Here is a 27,635-nt window from a genome sequence, read left to right on the forward strand (position 1 = left end):
CACTGGTTGGGAATGCTGGTGGATGACTCCTTGGTAGTTGTAGAATACAAGGGACTTACTGCTACTGCACTAAGTTAACCCACGCTCTCCGTTCTCACACTGCACCTGCGGCAGCGAATCAAATGGCGGCGTCTTCAATGGGGGCGGGACTTCCTGCGCAGAGGTTCCCAAGTGCATGAGTGTAAGCTCCGCCCCGGAACTGCGGACCGCGCCGCCGCTTCCTGTGGCGTCTGCTGAGGCGGTTGGCCGGGTGGCGACTGAGAGAACCGCGCGGCGTGTCCACACGGTGCTTGTCGGCGGGAGAGGAGCTGGGGGTGCGCTCCCGGGAGCCCATCGCCGGCCTCTCCAGGTCGCGATTCGTGAGTGCGGAGAGGGCGGCCGCCGGCCCAGCCAAGCAGCCTGCGGATCTCATCGGTACCCCGTCTGTGGGCGTCAGGGCCCGGCGGCCGCGGCTTCTCCGCTTCGGGCCGCGGTTCGTGCTTGAGACGAGGCGCGAGCGCGGATCAGGGGGCCGGGCGAGGAGGGGCCCCGCTTGGAGGAGCCCCGCTTGCTCCGCGGGCCGCGGTCTGCGCGCCCGTGTGCGTGAGCATCGCCCGCGCCTCGGGGTCCTTGAACGGGGTGCTCGTGAGCCCGGAGAGCAGCGTCGGTGGGCGAGCCTTCCTGCGGGCAGGTGCGCTCGCCTCGGGAGGCGCCATGCTAAGCGGTTTTGGACGTGCGTCACCTTTTTGTAGTCGCGTGTTGAGGACCCAGTAGCACAAAGAGCCACATCACCCCCATTTTCCTGACGAGGAAACTGAGGCGCCCAAAGATCACCCGTACGTCCAGCACAGACTCAGCTGGCGAGTGGTGGTCGGGCTTTGAACCGGAGTTCACGTTTGTCTTTTTTAGCTTTTCTGAAAAGGGAAAGCATGGATCGACTTCCGCTCAAACTAGACATGCTTAAATGGTTCTTAACCCCCCTCACAGGTACTCTTCACAGGTGGTGAAAAACCTGGGTGCTTTTGAGCATTTGGCAAAGGCCAGCATGGGGGAACAGGCATTTATTTGCCCTCTCTGGGCAAGACTTGAAAAGGAAGAAAGCTGTGCACTTTTATTAAAGCATCCCCCCTTAAAAAAGAAACAATTTTATTCTGCCTTCAAAATGGCTTGTGTGTGGCTGACTTCATCCTCCATGCTTTGCATGAAACATTTTGTGACTTGAACATGATTAGGCCCTTCTTTTAAAAAGATGAAAGCACATCATCTTGGCCGTTAAGGAGGCGGGGATTCCGAGCTGGTGAAGCTCATGGCGCCCAGCACCAAGGGCTCAGTGCTAGGGCCAACACATGGGAGAAGAAGCCTTTGAGGTTGGCCCCATGGGACAGGCTCCTTCAGATCTCCCTGTCATCTTCCTGGGGCATGAACTTGGGGTCTGCTGTGCTCTGTGAGAGTCACAGGGCAGGGACAGGGACCCAACACAAAGGAAGGCTTAGGTATGAACACCAGCTAGTGGACTGGATGAATCAGTTATACCTATTTTCTTTGTCAGGTCGGCAAAAAGTATATTTTTTGATGTGCCTCAGAATTTTAGTAACTCGTTTATGTGTACATGAGATGAAAAAGGCTGTTCTAGAGTCAGGATGGAGCCAGACCCTGAGTCCTGGGCGGGGAGTGGAGGGGGTTGATAATGCCTGAGGCTACAGAACTTGATAGCTGAGGGTCAGTGGCTCAAACAGTGACCCCAGAGCCAGGTCATCCTACTATGCTGGCTCTGGCTGAGATCTTTGAAGACACTTAGTCCATGTCCCCATCTGAAGAGCAGCAAACTGAGGCTCAGAGGGGAGACCTGACCTCAGGCTCACAAGTGAGTGACAGTACTGACCTGGCTTCCAGTGGCGGAGGTATTGGTGCTCGTTCCTACAGAGTTCCCGCTAGCTCGCCCTGCCCTGCCCTGCCCTGCCCACAAGAACGCAGCATGGGCACCAGGGAAGGTGACAGCATCTCTTTCTTTTTTAAAAAATATATTTTATTGATTTTTTACAGAGAGGAAGGGAGAGAGATAGAGAGTTAGAAACATCAGTGAGAGAGAAGCATCGATCAGCTGCTTCCTGCACACCCCCTACTGGGGATGTGCCCGCAACCAAGGTATATGCCCTTGACCGGAATCAAACCTGGGACCCTTGAGTCCGCAGGCTGACACTCTAGCCGCTGAGCAAAACCGGCCAGGACTCCTCTTTATTTCTTATCCTTATCTGAATCATTCTCGGAGGAAGACCCCCACCAGGCCCCAAAAGATGACCCAGTCAAGCCCAGGAGGATATTGGATGATGTGGAGAGTCCAGCTGCCCCTGGGGAAGAAGAGAGGGTGAAACCACAAGGGCACAGGGTGCCCCAGCAGCCCCTGGCAAGGGCAGAGGTCAGAGATCCCAGGGAACCTCAGGCGGCCAGAGGCCCCAGCATCCCACTCCTGCTCCCTCCTCTACTTCCTAAAACCTTAGGATGTCTGCTCTGGGGAGCAGCTGCCCAAAGAGGAGGCATGAGCTCTGGTGGTGAGTCCACCAGTGACAGACAGGGCAGACCTTGTGAGAAATGGCAGGCACCTCACCTAGACGAGGCTGGGGTCTAGAAGTGGGGGGTGAGGGGCGGCCCAGGTTTTGTAGGGTTGACTGACTGGAAAAGCATATCTGCTGGGCTGTACCCCTGCACCCACCCCCCTCAAACCAAAAGAGGGGACAGCATAGGGGAGACAAAGGACCAGGGACCGAGGACCACGAAACTGGAGGGACAGAACAGGCCCTCCCTCAGGCTTAGGCTCTGGGCTGAATCCCCTCCTGGCCCTGATCCACCCCTTCATCCCTCCTCCTCCTGCTCAGGACACCTACCTACTGACTGCAGAGTGGCCACCAGGCTGCCGGCAGCAACTCCGCCCCCATTGGCAATGGCAGCTGATGACATCATCTTGGCAGCGATGGAGGAGGCAGCGATGCCTGTGCTGGTGAAGCCCATGGCGCCCAGCACCACGGGCACAGCACCCACGGCCACCACTGCGGGGAAGAAGCGTTTGAGGTTGGCCCCCAGGGGACAGGCTCCTTCAGGTCTCCCTGTCATCTTCCTGGGGCATGAACTTGGGGTCTGCTGTGCTCTGTGAGAGTCCCAGGGCAGGGACAGGCACCCAACACAAGGGAAGGCTGTAGGTGTGACAAGCGAGTAAACTGGATCCCAGGACTCTTCAGGTCTCTGTTTTGCTGTGACACCTGGGAGGCTCACAGCCCTCCTGGGCCCCAGTTGCCCTTGTGGAAACTAAACAAGTTGAAACAAGCAGTGGCCTTCGAGCTTCCCCTTTGGTAGGAAAAAGTGCCCCCCACCCCGACCCAAGCACAGGGTCAGCAGAAGATGACATCAGCGCTGCTCTTCTGAAGAGGTGATGGGGTGGGGGCTCCTGCCCTCTGCCCCTCAGGGCCTGTAGCAGTACGGGGGAGCCCTCACCCCCCAATCTTACATCTCCAGAGCAGTGCAGTCACAGAACATTCAACAACGAAAATGTTCTGTACCTGCTCCATCCAATACTGTAGCCACACGGCTGTTGAGCATCGAGGTGTGGCTAGTGTGACAGAAACGTTTTTATTTGAATTCTGGCCACTGTATTGGAGGACCCTGCTCAAGAGCACAGCTAACCCCTGGGCTCATTGGAGGAGCTACCAGGGTGCCCAGAGCAGCTCCTGGGAACCAGCCACAGCTCCGCTCCCACATTCCCGACAGCCCTGCCTTCTGGGAGGAAGCCTGGGCTCAGGCAGATGGAATGGCTCGCCCAGGACCACAGCTTTACACCCGGGAGAAGCTGAGCTTGGACTGGGGTGTGTTCATGGCTTCACTTTAGTCCCTGCGCTCTAAGGTTCTCCCCTGGTACTCCACCTCTGTCCCTGCCCACTCCCCCTTACCCACCCGCATCGTGGGGCTCCTGGGAATCCTGGGCTGGGTCACGGGAGGTTGCTCCCAGAGGCCAGGGCCAGATGGGGGCTTGACCTCCTTCCCAGAGAGACTCACCTCCACCAATCACGGCTGCACCAACCTTGACTGGAAACAAAGAGAACACATGTGAGTGCGGCATGCTTGCCTCCCCCAGCCCTTCCGCTGCTGCCCACAGTTGAAGGGGGCTCTGGAGCTGGGATCAGAGGAGAGAGCAGGCCCTGCTGTTCCCCCACAGAGATCTGAGTTACTGAGCATGTGGAGGGGGGATGCTCAGAGCTCTGAGGCGCTCCAGACCAGGAAGGGCAACACCCAGAAAAGACTCCACCTGCTCTTGGAGGGGACATAATATAACCCCCATCACTGCCGCTCATTCGTCTCATGTCCTCCGTGCCCTCCTCACCCATGTAGATTCCATACCCACCCATCACACGTGCCCCTTGCAGACCATTAACTCTCTCCCCTCCTCTTCCTCTCTTTTGCTGCACCCCACGAAGTTTCCTGTTCTCTTCACTCCCCCCACTCTGAGAACACCCAGAATTTACAGCTTCTCCCAGTCTTCAAACCTGCACCTCCACCATCCTGGTTCCCTACTTCCTATTTAACTCAGAAAACGAAGGCAACCAGAAGAGACAAACTGGGGTGATGCATCCAGGATTTCTGGCAGCCACCAGAAGCAAGAAGAGGCATGGGACAGGTCCTCCCCTGAAGCCTTCAGAAGAAGCATGACCCTGTGGACACCTTGATTTGGGACGTCCAGCCCCCAGAACTGTGGGAGAGTACATTTCTGTTGTTTAAAGCCACTCGGTGTGTTTGGATTGGCTAGGAGCATTTCCTCACCTGGCCTTCAGGAACCATCCTTTCTCACTTCTCTTCCTACCACACCTGCCTCTGCCCCCTCTCCTCTCCCTCTCCCCCTCCCCCTCCCCCTTCCTTCTCCCTCCCCCTCTCCCCCTCCCCCTTCCTTCTCCCTCTCCCCCTCCCTCTCCCTCTCCCCTCCCCCTCCCTCTCCCTCTCCCTCCCCCTCCCCCTCCCCCTCCCCCTCTCCCTGATCTCTGATGGTGGCATGTCCAGGGCTCAGACCTCAGACCCCTTCTCAGCTTTAGCTCCACCCACTGGGTGCCTCACCCAGCCCATGACGTTCAGGACCACCTGCATTCTGATGACACACAAATTGATGTGTCCAGCCCAGACCTACTCCCAGAGCCCTCATGATTGGGATTACATAGATCCCTTATAGAAGAGGCCCCAGAGAGCCCCTTCATTCCTTCCTCCATGTAAAGTTGAAGCAAAATATGGTTGTCTAGGAAGTGGGCTCTCACCAGGCATTCATCTGCCGGTGCCTTGATCTTGGACGTTCCACCCTCCAGAACTGTGAGAACTAAGTTGTGTTGTTTATGAGCCCGCAGTCTGGGGCATTTTGTTATAGCAGCCTTAAGTGACTATGACAGCACACAATCAACAGAGTTGAAAGGCAATCTACAGAATGGGAGGAAATATTTCCAAACCATATATCTGATAAGGAGTTAATTAATATTCAGAATATATAATGAATTCCCATGAAAACAAAATACACAAATAACCCAATTTAAAAAATGGGCAGAGTCCAGTCAGGTGGCTCAGCTGGTTGAGTGTCCTCTTGTACACCAACCTGCAGGTTTGATTCCAGGTCAGGGCATGTACCTAGATTTTGGGTTCGATCCCCAGTTGGGGCACGTATGGGAGGCCTATAGGGAGCGGCTATAGGTTTAAGCCTCGGATTGACCTGTGGCAGAGCCACAAACAAGTCCCAGGTTAGAAGGCAGAGCTCTCCTAGCATAATTAAGCTTGACCTTATAGCCTCTCTAGACCCTTCCTAGGTAGCTAAGGGCTGTGAGAGATGCAGCAAGTGCTGCCAAAACAAGTGAAACTCACAAGAACATTGTAACTATGTTGACCACTTCCTTGTTTTTATCTGACTTTAAATTAAAGCCTCAGCTTGCTGGCTGGATCTTTTCTATGTCCTCATCCAGGCACAGGAGATCCACGGAGCCCCAGCTATATTCTCTTTATCTGTCTTCTTTAATCCTTCACCGCACCTCCTCAGGTTGAACCCTGACCGTGCTGACACGGCACAGAGGCTGCCAATTGATGTTTCCCTCACCTATGGAGAACAGTATGGAGGCTCCTCAAACAAATAGAGTTCTATATGATCCAGCAGTCCCACTTCTGGGTATTTGCCTAAGGACCTGAAAACGGGGTCTAGAAGAGATACCTGCACCCCATGTTCATAGCAGCGTTATTTACAATAGCCACGAGGTGAAAGCAATCAAATATCCAGAGGTTGATGAATGAATAAAATTCTGGCACATGGTTGAACCTTGGGACATGATGCTAAGGGAAACAAGTGAATCACAAAAAGACAAATACTGTATGATTCCACTGTGGGCGAATAAAAGGGGTTCTATGGAAAGTAACTTCCCAGGTGATCTGATCACACATTCCTAACTGGGCAGGTCATGGTGGAGAGTCACACCCCGGGCCTATGACTTCCTTAGTGAAAGGTTTTATGCCAGTCCTGTCCAGTGTTGTGGTGCATCTAGATTAACACGCCCTTGAAATCCCCGGAAGGGGTTTTAATCCTCAGAACACATCATCCTGTTAACTTCCTGTAGCCCAATCCCCGTCCGGCTTCCTTCAATCTTCCTTTGTCCCCTCCTTCGTTTCAAATGCACAAAAGAGTCTGCAAAACTGTTACTGTGAGATCTTGCCTCCTGGCATATGTCGTCAGTTTGGCTCAAATAAATTCTTATAGGAATTCTCTACATATTTAGACATTTCTTACATCGCCACCACTCAGATGAAATCCCTCAGACGAAATTCCATGTTACGTGGATCTTGCCACAATTTAAAATACACACAGAGTGGACCTTGTGCTGCCCTGTCCCTGGGCTGGCCCCACCTCAGCGGTGACCTGCTCTGCAGGGATGTGTCCTGGGAGCAAAGGATCGACCAGGCTGTGGTGTGTCAAGGGAGGAGGAGCACAGAGGAGAAATGAAACTTACCCAGGCCTTGGTGTGGGGGACCCATAGGTCCGCTGGCAGTGGACTTTAACTGGCAAAGAGCCAGGCCTGAGCATGTGCCAAGCTGACTAGAAGCTGAGCAGCAGACCTTTGTGCTGAGCCAATGACAAAATCCTACCCCTGCACTTAGAAACAAACTGACCAAGGTTTACAGAGGGCATGTATCTGGCCTGGGCTCAGGCAACAGGTCAGTCCAAGAGCCAGGACCTGGAGTGTAGTCCCTCTGACTCCAGAGCATCACTGGCTTCATTGCCCACGTACACGGGGCCCCTCCTTTGGTGATCTGGGTGTAGTAGAGCTTCCCACCAGGGACGTGTGCCTCAATGCTGACAGCTGAGAAGGCTGAGCAGAGCAGCGATGGTGAGGTGAGGCCTCAGTGCCCAAGGACCAGTTACCTGCAGTGCTGGAGAAATTCCTTTTTTTGTTTTTGGGCTGGCCTGTGGAATCACTTCCAGGTCCCATTGGGGGTTCTGATGGCTGTCCCGGTGGTGGCCCCCCAGGAGTAGAACCAGCAGAGGATGGCTGGGAGGGTTCTTCCTCCTCTGGAAGAGAAGCAGAAAAAGAGCAAACAGGGCAGCAGATGTGGGACCAAAGGCTGCTGCCCCAGGCCCCCGAGGAGGCCATGAGGCCCAGAGACCCCACACAGCACCCTCCGCCATTTCTCAACAACTCTGATGTGGGGAGGGGTCGTCTGTGGCAGCTGTGCTAACAGGTGATGGGAATCCTTGGAGATGAGCCCAAGGAGGAGCCAGAGGGAGACCTGGCCACCAAATGAGAGCTGGTAGGTCCCTCACTTCACAGAGGGACAGGCTGAGACCCAGGAGGGAAGAGACTTGGCGCACACCCCCTCTGCTCTGGGCCATGCACCCCAAGCCCTGGGTCACCTCACCCTCCAGAGCCCTCCCTAGGGCCCTCACCATCCGACTGAGACTCCTGCAGGAGGGCGTCAGCCGCAAACCATTCTCCGTCCTCTATGGCTTTATCTGACATCTTGGCTGCAGTGTGGGAACACAAGGTGCACAGCCTGTTGTCACACAGAAACAGAGTGTGAGACCCCAAGTGCTGTGCCTGACTTGTACGGACTGGGGTGTGGGTATGGGCACCTCTCTATTGCCCTGAGCCCTGCCCTCTGTTCTATAGCAGTCTATGGGCCACTTCCAGCACCTCCCCCAACTCTGCACAGACCCCAGCTTTTTAAGGTAATGACTTTGCCTGGCTCCCTGATCTCCAGGGTTCTAGTCATCGTTGTCTACTAACCACTGCCCCCTACCCAGTGTAATTCTTAGGACTTGAGAGTAACCTGGATTGGAACAAGACCGGTTGCTCCCAAAGTTTCAGGGTAAATGTGGGCTCAAACCCCTTCCCAGCACAGTCACCTCTGAGCACAGTCACAGCAGCCCTGGATGGCAGCAAAGAGGGAAGCTGTGAGGAGAGTCCTGTTGCTCCCTCCCCTTCCCCACTTCCCAGACCCTGCCTACCTTGGGAAGTAATTGCCTGAGAAGGCAGAGCAGTGGTGGAAGTCCTGTGTGTACTGAGGCGTTTGAGGACTCTCACAAGCTTAATATAAATAGTTCCTTCCTGGATGATTTACAACCTCGCGAGACAAATGAACCAGATGACTCAATCTCATTCTAGGCTTAGAGCCAGGTAGACCTCACCTTTGCCTTGATGTGGGGAGTGTGGGCTGGTCCTCAGGATAATCTAATTCCAACCCATCACCCTGTCCCAGGCATGATACTCAGCTTCTCTAATCACCTGCTGGCGGCTGCCTGGATTTGCAGGGCAACAGGGGAAAGTTTTGTCTTAAGTCAGATGCAATGTCCATATAAACCCAAGCAAATTTGCAACCCTCACTGGAAGGGAGGGAGCCAATATAATCAATTTGCTAATCTTTCACTGGTTGGGAATGCTGATGGGTGACTCTTTGGTAGTTGTAGAATACAAGGGACTTACTGCTACTGCACTAAGTTAACCCACGCTCTCCGTTCTCACACGGCACCTGCGGCAGCGAATCAAATGGCGGCGTCTTCAATGGGGGCGGGACTTCCTGCCGCAGAGGTTCCCAAGTGCAAGAGTGTAAGCTCCGCCCCGGAACTGCGGACCGCGCCACCGCTTCCTGTGGCGTCTGCTGAGGCGGTTGGCCGGGTGGCGACTGAGAGAACCGCGCGGCGTGTCCACACGGTGCTTGTCGGCGGGAGAGGAGCTGGGGGTGCGCTCCCGGGCGCCCATCGCCGGCCTCTGCAGGTCGCGATTCGTGAGTGCGGAGAGGGCGGCCGCCGGCCCAGCCAAGCAGCCTGCGGATCTCGTCGGTACCCCGTCTGTGGGCGTCAGGGCCCGGCGGCCGCGGCTTCTTCGCTTCGGGCCGCGGTTCGTGCGTGAGACGAGGCGCGAGCGCGGATCAGGGGGCCGGGCGAGGAGGGGCCCCGCTTGGAGGAGCCCCGCTTGCTCTGCGGGCCGCGGTCTGCGCGCCCGTGTGCGTGAGCATCGCCCGCGCCTCGGGGTCCTTGAACGGGGTGCTCGTGAGCCCGGAGAGCAGCGTCGGTGGGCGAGCCTTCCTGCGGGCAGGTGCGCTCGCCTCGGGAGGCGCCATGCTAAGCGGTTTTGGACGTGCGTCACCTTTTTGTACTCGCGTGTTGAGGACCCAGTAGCACAAAGAGCCACATCACCCCCATTTTCCTGACGAGAAACTGAGGCGCCCAAAGATCACGCGTACGTCCAGCACAGATTCAGCTGGCGAGTGGTGGTCGGGCTTTGATCCTTTTTTACAGGAAACTTTTCTTAGCTTTTCTGAAAAGGGAAAGCATGGATCGACTTCCGCTCAAACTAGACATGCTTAAATGGTTCTTAACCCCCTTCACAGTTGGTGAAAAACCTGGATGCTTGTGAGCATTTGGCAAAGGCCAGCATGGGGGAACAGGCATTTATTTGCCCTCTCTGGGCAAGACTTGAAAAGGAAGAAAGCTGTGCACTTAAAAAAAAAGTGTGTGTGTGTGTGTGTATATCTTTATTGATTTCAGAGAGGAAGGGAGAGGGAAAGAGATAGAAACATCAATGATGAGAGAGAATCATTGATTGGCTGCCTCCTGCACGCCCCCTCCTGGGGATCAAGCCCGAAACCTAGGCATGTGCCCTTGACCAGAATGGAACCTGGGACCCTTCGGTCTGCAGGCCGATGCTCTAGCCTCTGAGCCAAACCAGGTAGAGCAAAGCTATGCACTTTTATTAAAGCTGGCCCCTTCAGCTGTCCCCCTCATCCCCCCCACTAAAAAAGCAAACAATTTTATTCTGCCTTCAAAATGGCCTGGGTGTGGCTGACTTCATCCTCCATTTTGTGACTTGAACATGATTAGGCCCTTCCTTTTCAAAAGATGAGAGCACAGGTTCAGAGAGGATTACGCAGGGCTTTCTTTCCAAGGGCTCACAAGCCGTAAGTATTGGGTCTGGGGTACTTGGCTCCATCGTCTGTGATCCCTCTCTTGCAGCCAGGCGGCCTGCTTTGTGGGTGTATTTCTTTCCTTCCTTGGTGTTTCCTAGCTGGGTGCGTCAGTGTAGAGACGCCTTTGTGTCCTCACTTCTTTGCAGGGCCTGGCATTCTGTAGGCTGCTTAGAAAATATCTGTTGCCTCAGAAGCCATGCTTCTCAGTTGCCAACGTAATGGAACATTTCTCTCTCCTTTTCAGCCACCATGAAGTTGAAGGACACAAAATCAAGGCCAAAGTCACCAAGCTATGGCAAGTTTCAGAGGAAGGGAATCAAGGTTGTGGGAAAATGGAAGCAGGTGAAGATTGACCCAAACATGTTTGCAGATGGACAGATGGATGACCTGGTATGCTTTGAGGAACTGACAGATTACCGGTTGGTCTCCCCTGCCAAGAATCCCTCCAGCCTCTTCTCAAAGGAGCCCAAGAAGAGAAAGGCCCAAGCTGTTCCAGAAGGAGAGGAGGAAGGAGAGTGTAGCTCTGCAAAGAAAAAGATGAAGTTGAAGAAGAGCAAAGATGTGGAAACTGAAGGAACCAGTGCCCAGCCCGAGTGTGAGGTCAAAGAGGCTGAGCCAGAGCCCCAGGGAGATGGCGCAGTTGGTCCTGATCCAGAGGTAGGAGAGATGGCATCAGGAAGCCCGGCCCTGACTGTTCCAAAAAAGAAGAAAAAGAAAGAGAAGAGAAAATCGGAGCCTTCCCAGGGAACTACTCCAAAGGTGCCCAAAAAAGCCAAGACATGGCTGCCTGAAGTGCATGACCAGAAGGCAGATGTGTCAGCTTGGAAGGATCTGTTTGTACCCAAGCCAGTTCTCCGTGCACTCAGCTCTCTAGGCTTCTCTGCACCCACACCAATCCAAGCTCTGACCTTGGCTCCGGCCATCCGTGACAAACTGGACATCCTTGGGGCTGCTGAGACAGGTAAGGGCACCTTATCTGCACTGAGCCTTTGGCTGCTAAGGCTGGGTGACTGGGAGGAGGGGATGTTGGGAACATAACCAGGAAAGCACTGTTAAATGAAGGTGTTTAGAAGTCAGCCAGCTCTGAGTTGTAATCTGCCTGTTCCTGATCAGTACCTTAGGCAAGTCACCCTATCTCCTGAGCAGTATATGCCCATTATAAAATAGATAACAGCAGCCTATTTCTTTTGTGTGTGGGTTAAATGTAAATGCCACAGTAAAGTAAAATTGAAGTCATTGTAAGTGATCTGCAAGTGGTAGTTTTTTCCTGTTCTTGAGGCTTTTCTAAGTGGCTCAGAGGAGTAGAGGAGGGCTAAGATCAGCCCTCTGGAAAGGTAGATCTTCATTAGTGTAAGGAAGAAGTGTCCAGTTCTCAATTGTCCAAAGATAAAAAGTGCTGCTTTGGGAGTTGGTGAGTTGATTGTCACTGGAAGGATCTGAGTGTGGTGGATGTTTAGTAGGTGGATTTTGTAGACAGATTTGGCATGAGCTGCCTGTTGGGATTAGGCATTGTTTAAAGTTCCCGCATTCCCCAAGTCACCTAAGACTTTGTGAAGCAATGACAGGTTGACTTTCCCTGGGTGGATTAAACTACTGAGTGGGGGGAGGAGCTTATACTGCCTGGAACTGTTAGTCCAACTAGACCAGTGGTAACATACGTGTGTGTGTGTGTGTGTGTGTGTGTGTGTGTGTGTGTATGTATGTGTGTATGTATTTCAAAATTGAACTATCAGCTATTAAAGTGTGAATACATTTTTTTAGGACATCCTCTATATGCATATGTATGTATGTATGTCTGTGTGTGTATATATACACTAGAAGCCCGATGCACGAAATTCATGCAAGGGGCTCGGCCCTCGCAGCCGTGGCTTTGTCCAGAAGGTCATCCAGCTGTCTGGTCTAATTAGCATATTATGCTATTATTATTATTATTATTATTATACTAGTGGCCTGGTGCACGAAATTCCTGCAGGAGAGGGGGGGGGTCCCTCAGCCTGGCCTGCACCCTCTCCAATCTGGGATATCCCTCTTGAAATCCGGGACCTGCTGGCACCTAACCACTCACCTTCCTGCCTGTCTGATTGCCCCTCACCACTGCCTGTCTGCCTGATCGCCCCCAACTGCCCCCTCTCCCCCACTTCTGGTCTGATCACCCCTAACTGCCCTCCCGACCCCTGCCAGCCTGCGCCCCCCCAACTGCTCTCCTCTGCTGGCCTGTTCACTCCCCATTCCCCCCCCCCCCCGCCAACCTGCTTGCCCCCAACTGCCCCCCCGCCAGCCTGTTCGCCCCCACTGCCCCCCCTGCCGGCCTGATTGCTCCCAACTACCCCCACCCCCCCACCCCACTGGCCTGCTCACCCCTAACCACCTCTGCCTCGGCCCTGCCACCATGGCTTTGTCCGGAAGGACGTCTGGCCTCCTGGAAGGTCTCCTGTTCTAATTAGCATATTACCCTTTTATTAGTATAGATACACACACACACACATACACACATATAAATAAAGTGAGCCATATATATATATATATATATATATATGTATAAATTATATATATATATAATTTCAAGTTTCCAAGGAGCTATGTTAAAAATGTAAAAAAGAAGAGGTGAAATTAATTTTAACAACATATTTAACCAATTTTATAAAAATCATTTAAGTATTTAATTTATGTAGAATTGTTAATGAGCTACTTTGCATTTCTTTTTATATTAACTTTTGAAAATCTGTATTTTGAACTTGCAACACATCTCAATTTAAAGTAACCACAGTTTAAGTGCCCTGTAACCTTATGTGGCTAGTGACTACTCTATGTTACGGATAGGACTAGACCCGTGGTTGGCAAACTGCAGCTCGCGAGCCACATGCGGCTCTTTGGCTCCTTGAGTGTGGCTCTTCCACAAAATACCACGGCCTGGGCGAGTCTATTTTGAAGAAGTGGCATTAGAAGAAGTTTAAGTTTAAAAAATGTGGCTCTCAAAAGAAATTTCAATCGTTGTACTGTTGATATTTGGCTCTGTTGACTAATGAGTTTGCCGACCACTGGACTAGACCATCTAGACACTTAGTGCCTTCTGAAAGTGGTCAGGAAGCTTGGGATGAGTTCCTGTATAACAGACACATAGATGGAAGAGCGAGGAAACCTCATGAGAGGGGAATGAAGGTAATAATGACTTAGAACATTTACTTAGAATTTAAAATGTGTCTTGCCCTATGTTAAGTTCTCACAACCACCCTGAGGTAAGTTCCATTATTCCCATCTTACTGATGTGGAAACTTGGCATCACAGAGGATAGACAGAGTCACTACACCTGCACAGCTGAAATCTGTGGTGCCTGGATTCTAGACTGGATCTTTGTGCTTTGGTATGTGCAGAGGCGTGGAAATGGGTTTCTGGATGGCTGGTAGGCAAGGTTCTGTGAGCCACTGTGGCTAAAGCCTGACATTGGGAGTTATACCACAGCTCCTATCAGGCCATCGCATGGAATGTTGTGAATCTGCAGGTTCAAGATTCAAAAAAGCTTGGGGCTGTGGACAACTGCTGCCCATGTAATGAGTATACCCACCACCCCACAAGATGCTTTGGACCTCTTTGTAATCTCTCCTTCCCTGGCCTCCCTCCTTTTTCATCCCCAGGCAGCCTCTTATATTTCCACTAGAGGCCCGGTGCATGAAATTCGTGCGGGGGGGGGGGGGGGCGGGGGGCGTGGTGTCCCTCAGCCCAGCCTGCACCCTCTCCAATCTGGGACCCATCAAGGGATGTCTGACTGCCCATTTAGGCCTGACTGCCCGTTTAGGCCCGATCCAGGATTGGGCCTAAACAGGCAGTCAGACATCCCTCTCACAATCCAGGACTGTTGGCTCCCAAGTGCTTGCCTGCTTGCCTTCCTGATTGCCCCTAACTGCTTCTGCCTGCCAGCCTGATCACCCCCTAACCACTCTCCTGCCAGCCTGATTGATGCCTAACTGCTCCCCTGCCAGCCTGATTGCCCATAACTGCCCTCCCCTGCAGGCCTGGTCACCCCTAGCTGCCCTCCCCTGCAGGCCTGGTCACCCCCCCCCCAACTGCTCTCCCCTGCAGGCCTGGGTACCCCCGCAACTGCCCTTCCCTGCAGGCCTGGTTGCCCCCAACTTCCCTCCTCTGCCGGCCTGGTCACCCCTAACTGCCCTCCCCTTCAGGCTTGATCACCCCCAACTGCCCTCCCTTGCAGGCCTGGTCCCTCCCAACTGCCCTCCCCTGCTGGCTACCTTGTGGCAGTCATCTTGTATCCACATGGGGGCAGGATCTTTGACCACATGGGGCAGCCATATTGTGTGTTGGAGTGATGGTCAATTTGCATATTACTCTTTTATTAGATAGGATTTTTCCTCTTCCTGTGCTTTTCATTTTATATTTTACAATGCATTAGGAATCCCAAAATACATTTATGTTATTTTTGCTTTAGATGGTCAGTTATTTTTAAGAGAAGTTCAAATAAGAAAAAGGCATCTTTTGTATTTATTCATGTTACCATTTCTGGTGCTCATCATTCCTTTTGTTGATCCAAATTTTCTTCTGCATGAAAGACTTTCTGTAATATTCTTTTTTTTACTTCGGCTCTACTGATGATAAATTGTTTCAACTTTTATATGCCTAAAAAAGTCTTTATCTTGTATTTGCTTTGAAAGAAATTTTTTCTGAGTGTAGAGTTCTAGATTTTCAGTTATTTTTTCAGATCTTCAGATACAAATATTGTTACACTGTCTTCTAGCTTTCATTTTTCTGTTGGAAAGTGCTATTTTTCTTTGAAGTTTTGTGGATCTGTTTTTGCTCTTTTATTCTTCTTGTTTCTGCTTATAGCACCTCATTTCCTTGTGAGTTTTTAATACTGAGAGCTGTTCGTTTTCCTCTGAAAATTCTTTGGGAGAGTTCTTTCAGGCCTATGATAAAGGTTTCTTTGTCCAGAGTTCATTTTCTTGTTTCTGCTTCGGCTTTGTAACTTTGGAACTACTTTAAGTTCTCAACTCCAGGAGTTTTGTTTTGATTGTTTTGACCACCCACATGATAGAAATTTGGACTCCATATACATTCAGAGGCCATTCATTCTTGTCTAAGCATACACAAAAGTATGCCAATTTAAAATTTTCTCAAAAACTAAGATTTTATTTTTCTTACTTCCTCCTTCCTCACCAAAGAAAGGTCTTGGGAAAGAACTATTACATATGTTCATTTCTTATAACCCCCCCCCCCCGCCCCCAACTCCCCCCCCGCCCCCAATGTGTTCTTTAGCAACAACAACAACAAAACACACATACAACTTGCCCATCTCTTTAGGGTTTCATTGCTTGGACATTTGTCCTTAGTTCATCATTGGTGACGTTAGGTTTCAATGCCAGTTTGCCAGATTTTCCTCAGGCTCCTAATTATAGGTGCAGTGCTGTAAGGGAGCCTATGCAGGGTGGGGGGGCTTTGGGTTGGTCAGGGTGGTACTTTGCCATTCCAAGGGTTCCTTATTCTGTGTAAAGAACCCCAGACAAAAATATGTGCATCTGTTGATTCACACTGTTTTTGCTTGTTTTGTCTGTTTGCTTTACTTCTAAGGCAGTGGGAAAACGCTGGCCTTTGCCATTCCCATGATTCATTCAGTGCTGCAGTGGCAGGGGAAGAAGCCTACCCCAGCTCTGAGTAACACAGCAGCGCCACCTGGTGAGACTGGAGCTGAGACTGGGTCACCAAGCAAGGCTGGAACTGAGTCTGGATCCTTGTGTGATGAGCTGGGGATAGAGGGTGAAGCACTGCCCAGTGAGGCTGGAACGAAGGCTGGAGCAGCACCCAGCAAGGCGGGAGCCAAGACTGGAGCTGCCGTCTCAGACCAGGTGCTGCCCTTCTGGGATGATGATGCTGGTGAAGGACCTTCTTCCCTAATCAGGGAGAAGTCCATCCCCAAACAGGATGAGGACAAAGAGGAAAAGCTTGATGAAGAACAGACTGGAAAGCTACAACAGAAGTTTGATGTCAAATCCGTCACCTGTAAATCACATGCAAAGCGTCCTCTACTTGGGCTGGTTCTGACTCCCACCCGAGAGCTAGCTGTCCAGGTCAAGCAGCATATTGATGCTGTGGCCAAGTTCACAGGTGAGGTTTAATTCCATGTAATGAGTATTTCCTGAGAGGGTCCTAGGTGCTGGTGTGCAGAGGTGAGCGAGCTGTGGCTATTGCCCTCTAGGGAAACTTTTCTTGTCTGCCAGACAATTATGCTCTACAGAAAATTGAGTGCCACTTTCTCAGTTGTCCTAAGACACATAGCTAATGCCATTCTAGATGCACAGGAAATTAATTTGTTGGGTATAGTGGATACTTAGGGCAGGTTTTGACAAACTACCTGATTTTGTAAATAAAGTTCAGCCCACCAAGGCAGAGTGAAGTAGAGTTAGTAGTTGTTGTTTTTTAAAGACGTTTTTATTGATTTTTAGAGAGAGAGGAAGGGAGAGGGATAGAAACATCAATGAGAGAGAAACATCGATCATCAATCAGCTGCCTCCTGCATGCCCCCTATTGGGGATTGAGCCCACAACCTGGGCATGTGCCCTGACTGGAAATCGAACCCGTGACCTCTTGGTTCATGGGTCAGTGCTCAATCTCTGAGCCATACTGGCTGGGCAGTAGTTGTGACAGACCATTTAGCCCACTAAGCCAAAAATGTTTATGATTGACACTTTAGGGAAAACTTTGCCGACCTTTGCATTAGAACTTAATTCTCTCTTGCCGAGGCCGGTTTGGCTCAGTGGATAGAGCGTCGGCCTGCGGACTGAAGGGTCCCAGGTTTGATTCTGGTCAGGGGCATGTACATTGGTTGCGGGCACATCCCCGGTGGGGGGTGTGCAGGAGGCAGCTGGTCGATGTTTCTCTCTCATCGATGTTTCTACCTCTCTATCCCTCTTCCTTCCTCTCTGTAAAAAATCAATAAAATATATATTTAAAAAAAAAAAAAGAACTTAATTCTCTCATGGAATTCCTTTTGGGGAGAACTGCACAGTGGGAGTGTGTATTTTATAGTAAAAGCAGCAGTTACTTACCAACCCTCACTGGGTGTGAGGTACTTAGCTAAGCGCTTTGACTGCCTGCTTCTGTGTGTTTCTTCCACACTGGATACCTCGAGAAGTCCTCCACGAGGGAGGAGAGAACACCAGGCACTGGAGGAGACTCAGATGAATTCTAATTGAGGGGAATGGGCAGGCTTCCCCGGGAGGTGTGTCACAGCCACAGGTAACATTATTCCCAGTTGTGCAGCATTGCTCAGTTTTTCTGGAGCTGTTGTGGTTGGAGAGGGGGGAGTAGAAAGAAAGGAGATTGGGGAAGTAGGCAGATCCCAGATCCCAGACTTGGAAAGTCCTCTAGGAGTGGCACCAGCAGTCAGGCCATGCCAGCTCTTTCAGCATCCCCTGCAGAGGGGAGCTGTGCTGGTTTGCCTCTGCTAATCTGGGGGTGCCTGTGTCAGCTGTGGAAGAAAGCAGCTAGACTGAATAACGGTGTCCCTTATGTTTGTGTACCATAGGAATTAAAACTGCTATTTTGGTTGGTGGAATGTCCACGCAGAAACAGCAGAGGATGCTGAACCGCCAGCCTGAGATTGTGATCGCCACTCCGGGCCGACTGTGGGAGCTAGTTAAAGAAAAGCACCCTCATTTGAGCAACCTTCGGCAGCTCAGGTGAGAGACAGGAGCTCCCTCACCCCCTGTTCTGAAGTGGGTCTGAGGTGATCTGGTAGTGTGTGCAGTGCCATCTCTCTGTCACAAAGTGTCATGATGTGGTACCACCTAAATTTTGGCCTTCAGAAAACCAAACATGCATGAGGGAGATTAGTTGAGGCCCTCACGGTGTGTGTGTGTGTGTGTCTGTGTGTGTGTGTGTGTGTGTGTGTGTGTGTGTTGAGGGTGGGGGTGGTAGTAGGATGCTCTAGATGATTTCTCTTACCTGCTATTAACCAGCGAATGTGGGACTGTCTGGATCTGCAGGTGCCTGGTGATTGATGAGGCTGACCGGATGGTTGAGAAAGGCCACTTTGCTGAGCTCTCACAGCTACTAGAGATGCTCAGTGACTCCCAATACAACCCAAAGAGACAGACACTTGTTTTTTCTGCCACACTGACTCTGGTACATCAAGCTCCTGCTCGAATCCTTCACAAGAAACATACCAAGAAAATTGACAAAACTGCCAAACTTGACATCCTCATGCAGAAGATTGGCATGAGGGGCAAGCCCAAGGTCATTGACCTCACAAGAAATGAGGCCACAGTGGAGACACTGACCGAGACCAAGATTCATTGTGAGAATGATGAGAAAGACTTATATCTGTACTACTTCCTGATGCAGTATCCAGGCCGCACCTTAGTGTTTGCCAACAGTATCTCCTGCATCAAACGCCTCTCTGGGCTCCTCAAAGTCTTAGACATCATGCCGCTGACCCTCCACGCCTGCATGCACCAGAAGCAGAGGCTCAGAAACCTGGAGCAGTTTGCTCGCCTGGAAGAGTAAGTCAGGCCTGTCCCCAGAGCCCAGCCTCTAGCCATTGGGTCAGGGTTGCCAGGATGGTGGGGAGATGGTGGGAAGCTACCTTCTGTTATGGGGCCTTACCAGTATAAGGTGCCCTTGTTTTGAACAGTATGAGGCAGGCTTACCCTGTCTAGTACATTTGGTTGCTGGTAATGCCCAACAGAAATGTCCTTAATAATGAACAGTGGTGACAGTAGTACCTACCATAAGAATAGAGTAAGTACTATGATGCATTTTCGATACATCACTACATTCATTCACTTCTAACATTCTTGAGAAGAAGCAGAGTAGATTGATGGTAAGAGAACAGATTGGAAGCAGATTGCCTGAGATCAAATCCTGGCTGTACCCTTCTAGCTGATCAAATTCTGTTTCAGTTTTCTCATAATTAGTGTAATATTAGAAGCCACTCAGAGGGCTGTTGAGAAGATTAAGTGGATTTGTACGTATAAAGTGTTTAGAACAATGCCTGGCATGTAGTATATACTTGCTAAATGTTAGTTTTACTATCACTTGTTATCGTTATTCTCATTTTATAGGTGAGAAACAGTAAGGACTAGAAAAGCTAGGTAGCTTGCCCAAGGTTTCTCAGCCTGACAGAGCTGGGCCTCCGACCAGAGCTCATGCTGTGCCTTACATGCTGTGCTGTCGTTGACCATCTGCTTCAGGGCCAGACGATGCTCAGGCAGCAGGGTGCAGATTATCAAGCTGAGGGCCTGGCATTTGTCCACAGTGTTTTTTTGTCAGGTTACAGGGTGATTAGTTTCTAGAACAAGTGTCTGGTTTACCTCCCTTTGAATGTTGGTAGGTAGAGTTATTGGTTTACTGGATCAGGGGTTGGCAAACTGGCCAACAGGCCAAATCTGCCTCAGTGCCTGTTTTTTTGTTTATTTTTTGTTTTTTTTTGGTGTTTTTTTAATTGATTTTTTTAGAGAGAGAGAGAAATATCCATTTGTTGTTCCACTTATTTATACATTCATTGCTTGATTCTTTTATGTGCCCTGACCGGGTATTGAACCCGCAACCTTGGCATTTGGGGACAATGCTCTAACCAACTGAGCTATCCATCCAGGGCTTACTGCCTCTTTTTATTTTATTTTAACTTTTCAAAATATGTTTTCATTGATTTAAAAATATATTTTTTAATTGATTTCAGAGAGGAAGGGAGAGAGAGAGAGAGAGAAACATTGATGAGAGAGAATCATTGATCTGCTGCCTTCTGCACGCCCCCTACTGGGAATGGAGCCCACAACCCAGCCATGTGCCCTGACCAGGAATTGAACTGCTGACCCCCTGGTTCATAGGTCATCACTCAAACCACTGAGCCACACTGGTGGGGCTGCCTGTTTTTATTAGTAACTTTTTATTGGGACACAGCAAGGCTTATTCATGTATTGTCTGTGTCTGCTTTTGCATCATAACAGCAGAGTTGAGTACTTTCAACAGAGACTATTCACCCACAAAACCAAAAATAATTTACTACCTGGCCTTTTATAGAAAGAGTTTGTTGACCTTGACTTAGAGCAATGGTTTAATGTTTGACAACCTTTAATTTGCATCATATTCCCCATCCCTACCTCAGAGATACAGGGAGTTTGGACCCTGAAGGGCCCAGAATCTTGTTTTTAAGACCTCAAGTGCTTTCGACTTTCCTCGAGCTGTACATATATTAAGAAACATCACTCTACACATACTATCAAGTGCTTACTATGAACCAGGTGCTGTTCTGGGGACTGGTAATAGCACAGTGAACAATGCAGTCTCCTGGAGATTACATTCCAATGGAAGGAAATAATAAGTTGAAAAGTAAGTATATAAAAAAAGAAGAAAAGTAAGGATATGGCTTGTCAGGTGGTACTAAGTGCTAAATAGTCCAGTTGTGTGGGGAGTTGTGCAGACTGTGTGAGTGTGTGGCCAGGGAGGCTTCTCTGAGAAGGTGAGGTTTGAGCAGAGAGGGGAAGTAAGGACATGTGAGTATCTGAGGAAGACCTTTTAAGACCTTAGGTATAGCAAGTGCAAGGGCTTGACGACAAGGGCATGTTGGGCATGTTTGAGGGAGAGCAAGGACATCTCTGTGACCGGAGGGAAGTAAGTGGGAGGGTGACCGGAGATGAGGTCACCGACCTGGAATATGTGTGGCTTCACGGAAGTCACTTGAGGTGGTCTTCAGTATTGCAGAGTGTGGCTTGTTGATTACGGCCATGTATGTACCTTGGGAAGTTAATCTCTCTGAGCCTAGGTTTCTGAATCTGTAAAAGGGAGATACGTACATAATATCTCATAGCGTGTTTGTAAGGGTTTATAGTGCTTAGAGTACTCAGCAGGTGGTAAGAATTTGATTAGTGATAGCTATTGGGTATTATTAATGAGCTTTCTTTCTCTATCACAGTTGTGTTCTCCTGGCAACAGATGTGGCAGCTCGGGGCCTGGATATTCCTAAAGTCCAGCATGTCATCCATTACCAGGTAAGGGCATCAGGGAATTTGTAGATAGTTCCCAGAACAGTATCAAATGGGGAATTTTTAAAGCAAAGGTTGGGAGAGGGAGGAGGAATTGTTGGTCCCAAGGCCTCATGCAACAGAGAATACCACTGGCACCTAGTGAACAACCAGCTGCTGCCACTTGGCTTTGTCTGATATCAAAGAGCCCCTCTCTTTTACTTGGGCAAGCTACATGGTATTTCCGGGTAAAGTCTCAGTTTCTTCCACGAAGTGGGGATAATCAGTTTAGCATATAGAGCTTGAGCTTAAATCCCAGCTTGAGCAAGTAGTTTAGTCTCTTTGTACCGCAGTTTTCGCATTTGTTAAGTGGCAGTTATAGTATCTAATTCTTAAGTTCTTATTAAGGTAAAGTAAGTTATTACATGTGAAGAGCTTAAAAAGCTATGTAGCACAGCGTAAGCACTTAAACAAATCTTAGCAGCTCTTGATACTGACGTCAATATTAGTGTACACCCCTAGTGAATATCACGGTTTGATGTGTATTGGCTGCCTCATTGTTGGTTACTTTTGGCCGTGTTACTTGGCATCTCTGGTTTCAGTGCCATTGTTTGTAAATGGAGTAAACGCTACCTACCCCATAGAGTTATTACTGAAATTAAATGAGCTGATGCTGATGAAGCACCTAGCACAGGGAAAGCGCTCAAATAAAAGATAGCTATTCTGGCATTATTATTTCTCCTTTTTTGTCTTTCTTGCTTTAAAAAACAAATTTAGGGAACCAGTTCAATTTAGCAAATCTCCTTTTTGGGGAAGAGGCTGGGTCGGTCTTTGTAAAAGATATCTGGTGAACACTATACAGTTCTAGTCCCTAAGAAGTAGCATCTCCACTAGAGGAGATGAAGTGACTGCAGCCATAATTTAAGGCAGAAGACAAGTAGAAAGTTTCAAAATATAATGGGAGAGAGCCCTGGCTGGGCGGCCCAGTTGGTTAGAGCATTGTCCCAATATGGTGTTTTACATATATATACACACATGTGTGTGTATGTATGTATAGATATATAATGGGAGGGAGAGGTAGCTTCTAGTTTGGGAGGTTGGAAAGTGCTTTCTAAAAGATGCTTGGCTTGTAAAGGTAGAAAGGATGTGAGCATGTAGAGGTAGGAAAGGAAGGAGGAAAGAACACGGGGAAGTGGGCAGTTAGCTGAGTGAGAAGAGGTGGGTATGTTGGGAGAGGAAAGTGAAGAGTGACTGCCATTTTCCACTTGAGTAGTCTGGGGGCCTGAACCAGGGCAGGGGCATGGGAGGGCAGAGCCTGCACAGTGAACGGGCAGTAAACCTGGGGACAGTTTGAATGGGGGACTGGGAAGGGCTGGATCAGTCCACGGTGCTGGAGAGGTTTCTAGCTGTCTCGCTGAGAGGGAGGAGGTCCCAGCATTGGCCTGCTGGTCCTGAGGGGAGGAGCAGTGCTTGGTGATGGCCACAAGGTGACCTTCCCGTTCCTCCCTTGGCAGGTCCCTCGCACCTCGGAGATTTATGTCCACCGAAGTGGTCGAACTGCTCGTGCCACCAACGAAGGCCTCAGCCTGATGCTGATTGGGCCTGAGGATGTGATCAATTTTAAGAAGATTTACAAAACCCTCAAGAAAGATGAGGACATCCCATTGTTCCCTGTGGAGACAAAGTACATGGACGCAGTCAAGGTAACAAGTGAAAAGCCAGTGCTAGTGAGGGGAGGGTCGTGCTCCCTCACCTTGGAAGTATAACCCTTGGAAACTAAGTAATGGTTCTTCCAAGAGCTAAACAAAGGGGTTCATTAAAAAAATGGAACGGGGCCCTACCAGTTTGGCTCAGTGGATAGAGCGTCGGCCTGCAGCTGAAGGGTCCCGGGTTCCATTCTGGTCAAGGGCATGTACCTCGGTTGCAGGCTCCTTCCCAGCCCTGGTCAGGGCTCCTGCAGGAGACAACCAATTGATGTGTTTCTCTCACATTGATGTTTCTGTCTTTCCTTCTCTCTTTCACTCTCTGTTAAAAAAAAAAAAAAAAGAGGAATGGGGCACTGTACCTGGCATAAGGGCGAAAGACTGAGTAGCCACAGATGAGGCATTTTCTTCCTGACCCTTCACTGTCTGTCTCTGAAGCCTCCACCACCTCCTCTGCACGCAGTGAGCCCTGCTGCCTGGACATCCTGCGGTGGTTGCAGGGAAGGGAGGTCAGCGTGGCTTGCTGAGGCAGATACTCAGGCTTTGTCACAGTCCTGAAGCGGATGCCAATAAGTCCCACCTTTGGGGTTTTATTTTAACTTAGCAGGCATTCCCTGCTTACTATGGGCCAGAGTGCATCAAATAGCCCAGTTGGTTAGAGCGTTGTCCTGATAAGATGTTTTACATATACACACACACACACACACACACACACACATATGTATGTATGTATGTATGTATGTATGTATGTATGTATAGATATATAATGGGAGGGAGAGGTAGCTTCTAGTTTGGGAGGTATAGATATATAATGGGAGGGAGAGGTAGCTTCTAGTTTGGGAGGTTGGAAAGTGCTTTCTAAAAGATGCTTGGCATGTAAAGGTAGAAAGGATGTGAGCATGTAGAGGTAGGAAAGGAAGGAGGAAAGAACACGGGGAAGTGGGCAGTTAGCTGAGTGAGAAGAGGCCGGTATGTTGGGAGAGGAAAGTGAAGAGTGACTGCCATTTTCCACTTGAGTAGTCTGGGGGCCTGAAAGCGGGTGCATTCTCTGTGGAGGTCCACTGGCTTGTGAGGCCGACCAAGTGCTAAAATTCAGGACAAATGGAGCACTGTGGTCCAGTGGGCACATGGTCGAATTGGTAGGAGATGAGGTTTTCTCCAAGCCTCCTGAAGATAAAACTATGAAGAGGTGAAGAGATGAAATTCTAGGAACTGAGGGAGCAGAGCAGTTGGCTCCTCTGGCTCAGCAGGCATGTTAGCCATGTGGGGAAATCGGTGGGAGATGCAGATGGAACGATGGAGACGCAGGTTGAAGGAGATGGAGAGGAGAGGTGGAGCTGCAGGTGGAAAGGTGGGGGTGCACAGGATAACCTTGAGTAGGAGGGATAGGAGCCACCCTGGCTTTTGGTGGCTCCTTTCCTCACATCGCAAGCTCTGTCTGTCTGCTGCCGTCACTGCAGTCTGACCACAACACCCACGAGAGGGAGACGTGAAGTGCTTTTCTCAGAGGAGAGCGTGAACGAGAGGGAAGGCAGTTCTGTGAGTGTTTCGCTGCGGTTGAGAGCTGGGCCCTAACTTCAGGCTGTTGGGGTGCTTCAGGGTCTCAGCTCAGCCGTGGAAGCCAGCTGTGGTGCCCGGGGAAGAGTGTCCTTTGGACACTGTAACTGCAGTCCGCCTAGGAGGCTCCAAGGGGGCAGTTCAGGGTTGTTTGGATGCCGGCTCTTGTGATTTCCTGTGTGCCACGTTTCACGAGTGCCCTCTGCCTTTTTATGAGGAACCACTTGTTTCCAAAAAGGATCACAAGAGCATGTTTTTAAAAAAATACATTTTTATTGATTTCAGAGAGGAAGGGAGAGGGAAAGAGAGCTAGAAACAACAATGATAAGAGAGAATCATTGATCAGCTGCCTCTTGCACACCCCACACTGGGGATCGAGCCCGCAACCCGGGCATGTGCCCTGACCAGGAATCGAACGTGACCGCCTGGTTCATAGGTCGACGCTCAACCACTGAGCCATACCGGCTGGACTCAAGAGCATTTTTAAACAAGCTTAAACAGACTTTGCTTCCCAGAGGCCTGAACCCTTTGTCAGATGAACACTTTCTGTTCCTTCCCCCCAGGAGCGAGTCCAGTTAGCTCGGCAGGTTGAGAAAGCCGAGTATCGGAACTTCCAGGCTTGTCTGCACAACTCCTGGATTGAGCAGGCGGCTGCTGCCCTTGAGATTGAGCTGGACGAGGAAATGTACAAGGGTGAGTGGGCTGGACGGACCTTGAGCAAGGGCGAGTTTAGCTTGTTTTCCCTCCACTCTTCCTTGTTGGAACCTCCCCACACCATGGGTCCTGTCACTGTTGGCAAGATGCCTTTTCCTTCTTTGTGACCGGCCCTTGTCCCAGATGAGCCTAAAGTCCTCGGCCTTGCTTCCCTCTGTCTTGTTTGTCTGGGGCCTTCCATTACCACCCACATGTGGCCAGACTGCCCATGTTTGAGTGCTGGCCTTTTCCCTTAACTGGATGTTACCAGGTCAGGTTTCTTAATCGCCCTGTGCCTGGGTGTCCTCATTTATAAAATCTGGGTTATAAAGTACCTACCTCACAGGGGGTCAAGTTATTAACTATTGTCATTACTACTCTGCCTGTCTTCCAAGCGAACGAAGCACTTGGGTCATCAGCTCACCTGATCTCCATGGTCTCCTGGCATAAACAGCAGGATAGTTATGCTGTGCATAGGGAACTAGGGTCACAGAAGAGAAGTCATTTGTGCAGGAAAACAGCCCCACCACCAGGTGTTTCCTGAGCCCCTAACTCCGAACCTGGGCCCGAGACTCAGGATTCAGGGATGCATCAGTGTGGTCCCTGCTCTTGAAAGTTCCCGAGTCTCAGAAGTGGCAGAAGCACATCTGGAACCGACAACATGAGAGTTAGGCCCATTGCTCTTCCCAGCCCACAGTGAGTAGCTCAGCTGGGGTGTTGGCATCTCGGTGCCAAAACCAAGAGTCAGAGGCAGACATACTACTGTGTACTCAGCATAGAAGCAGGAACCAAACCACTGGGCTTGATGACAGTGAGCTAGTCCTCCTGGTAGCTCGAGCTTGGGGCCTGGGCTGTAGATAGATGAGGTTCTGCTGCCCTTCGAGAGGACAGGCCGGTGTGAGCCCTTGGGCTGTGCCTGCCCCTGCAGGGTAGTCACAGTGCTGCGGGGAAGACGCAGGGGAGCTGGGCTGCATAGACGTGTCCTGACTCCTGAGGGGTTTGTAGCTTCGATTTGTCAAACCCCAGGCTGCAAGTGGGTGGGGGTGTAGAAAGAAAACTGATAACATGTCTGGAGATTTGGGTTCTAATCTGTTTGACAGCTAGCTCTGTGACTTTCAGCAAGTGACCTCTGAATTTCTTGGACTGTAAAATTAAGGTAATTCCTGTCTTAGAGGGTTTTTGTGACAGGTAAAGGACAGAGTGGCCCTGAGTGGCCCTCCTAAACTGTTAGAAGTCCGACAACAGCAGCGTCTGCAGAGAACTTCTGAGTCTGCCCCTCCAAAAGAGTTCCAAAACACTTCTCCTCACGATATCCCCATCAGGGGAAGTCCTCAGGTAAATGTGATCTTTCCGTACTGTGTTTCAAGGAGGAAAAGCTGACCAGCAAGAAGAGCGTCGGAGGCAGAAGCAGATGAAGGTCCTGAAGAAGGAGCTGCGCCATCTACTCTCTCAACCGCTGTTCAAAGATGACCTGAAGACCAAGTATCCCACTCAGTCTGGCCAGCCGCCCGCGCTCAGGCCTGCTCCGAGGAACGGTGAGTCCGCTCTGAGCTGCCTCTCCAAACAGAAGAAGAGGAAGCCAAAGCCCAAAACAAAAGAGCAGCAGCAGCAGCAGGAGCCCCAGCCAAGTACAAGTGCAAATTAACTGCCCTGAGGCAGCCTGCTGTGGCCACACGTGGTCTGTGCTCTCTGGTTCTGTGGGCCACCTTCACCTTTCCTTTCACTCCACTGTCAGCCCGGTTACAGAAATCTCTCTCTCCCCATGACGCCCCATGGCAGGAGGGACCTCATGCAGATTTGTGTTGTTTTAAAGTAAGAATTCTGTGCAGCAGCTTATGTGTTTCTGTATTTCAGTGTTTACAGGCTTGTATGTTTAGCTTGATTTCCTTAATTAAAAATAACCAGCATGTCATCCTGTGTTTTTAGCCAGAATATGGGGGATTCTGTCCTAGTCCTCGGCTGTAGGATGCACATGAGGGGTGTCTCACCCCACTGGGCAGTGTGGATGGAGCAGGAGACCAGTGCTTTGCAGATCAATGTGAAGTCATTTCTGTCTGGGTCCTCACACGTGCTCCCGCTTTTCCCCACAGCACCGTGGTCGGCAAACTGCGGCTCGCGAGCCACATGCGGCTCTTTGGCCCCTTGAGAGTGGCTCTTCCACAAAATACCACAGCCTGGGCGAGTCTATTTTGAAGAAGTGGCGTTAGAAGAAGTTTAAGTTTAAAAATTAGTCTCTCAAAAGAAATTTTAGTCGTTGTACTGTTGATATTCG

General features: G+C 50.4%; 2 protein-coding genes across 10 annotated transcripts in view; one reads left to right on the forward strand and one right to left on the reverse strand.

Annotated features, from left to right (window-relative positions):
- LOC103302906 (interferon alpha-inducible protein 27-like protein 2) overlaps window positions 1–8,661 on the reverse strand; it is a 31,346-nt gene extending 22,685 nt beyond the window's left edge. Inside the window, exons 1-3 of one of the 2 annotated variants that reach the window (XM_054715798.1) lie at window positions 8,486–8,638; window positions 7,925–8,031; window positions 7,403–7,549 (exon numbers count right to left, since the gene is read on the reverse strand). In XM_054715798.1, coding sequence (XP_054571773.1) covers window positions 7,403–7,549; window positions 7,925–7,997 — 220 coding nt within the window. In that variant the 5' untranslated portion in view covers window positions 7,998–8,031; window positions 8,486–8,638. Of the gene's footprint in view, window positions 1–7,402; window positions 7,550–7,924; window positions 8,032–8,485 lie in introns of both variants that reach the window. The other variant, XM_054715805.1, reaches the window with a different exon arrangement.
- Window positions 211–27,275, forward strand: DDX24 (DEAD-box helicase 24). Of its 8 annotated transcripts, none has more exons than XM_054715791.1 (9): window positions 211–472; window positions 10,688–11,404; window positions 16,021–16,554; window positions 17,975–18,128; window positions 18,435–18,950; window positions 21,362–21,437; window positions 22,925–23,113; window positions 25,234–25,363; window positions 26,731–27,275. In XM_054715791.1, exons 2-9 carry the CDS (start codon window positions 10,693–10,695, stop codon window positions 27,006–27,008), a joined length of 2,589 nt encoding a protein of 862 aa, XP_054571766.1. In that variant the 5' UTR covers window positions 211–472; window positions 10,688–10,692; the 3' UTR covers window positions 27,009–27,275. The 8 variants fall into 8 exon arrangements, with proteins under 8 accessions (XP_054571766.1, XP_054571768.1, XP_054571764.1 ...); XM_054715793.1 differs by having other exon boundaries at window positions 211–359; XM_054715789.1 differs by lacking the exon at window positions 211–472 and adding an exon at window positions 9,110–9,374.
- The last annotated feature ends 360 nt before the right edge of the window (window positions 27,276–27,635 follow it).

This window comes from Eptesicus fuscus, chromosome 5, assembly GCF_027574615.1.
Source record: "Eptesicus fuscus isolate TK198812 chromosome 5, DD_ASM_mEF_20220401, whole genome shotgun sequence".
In the NCBI taxonomy this organism is placed as follows: Eukaryota; Metazoa; Chordata; class Mammalia; order Chiroptera; family Vespertilionidae; genus Eptesicus; species Eptesicus fuscus.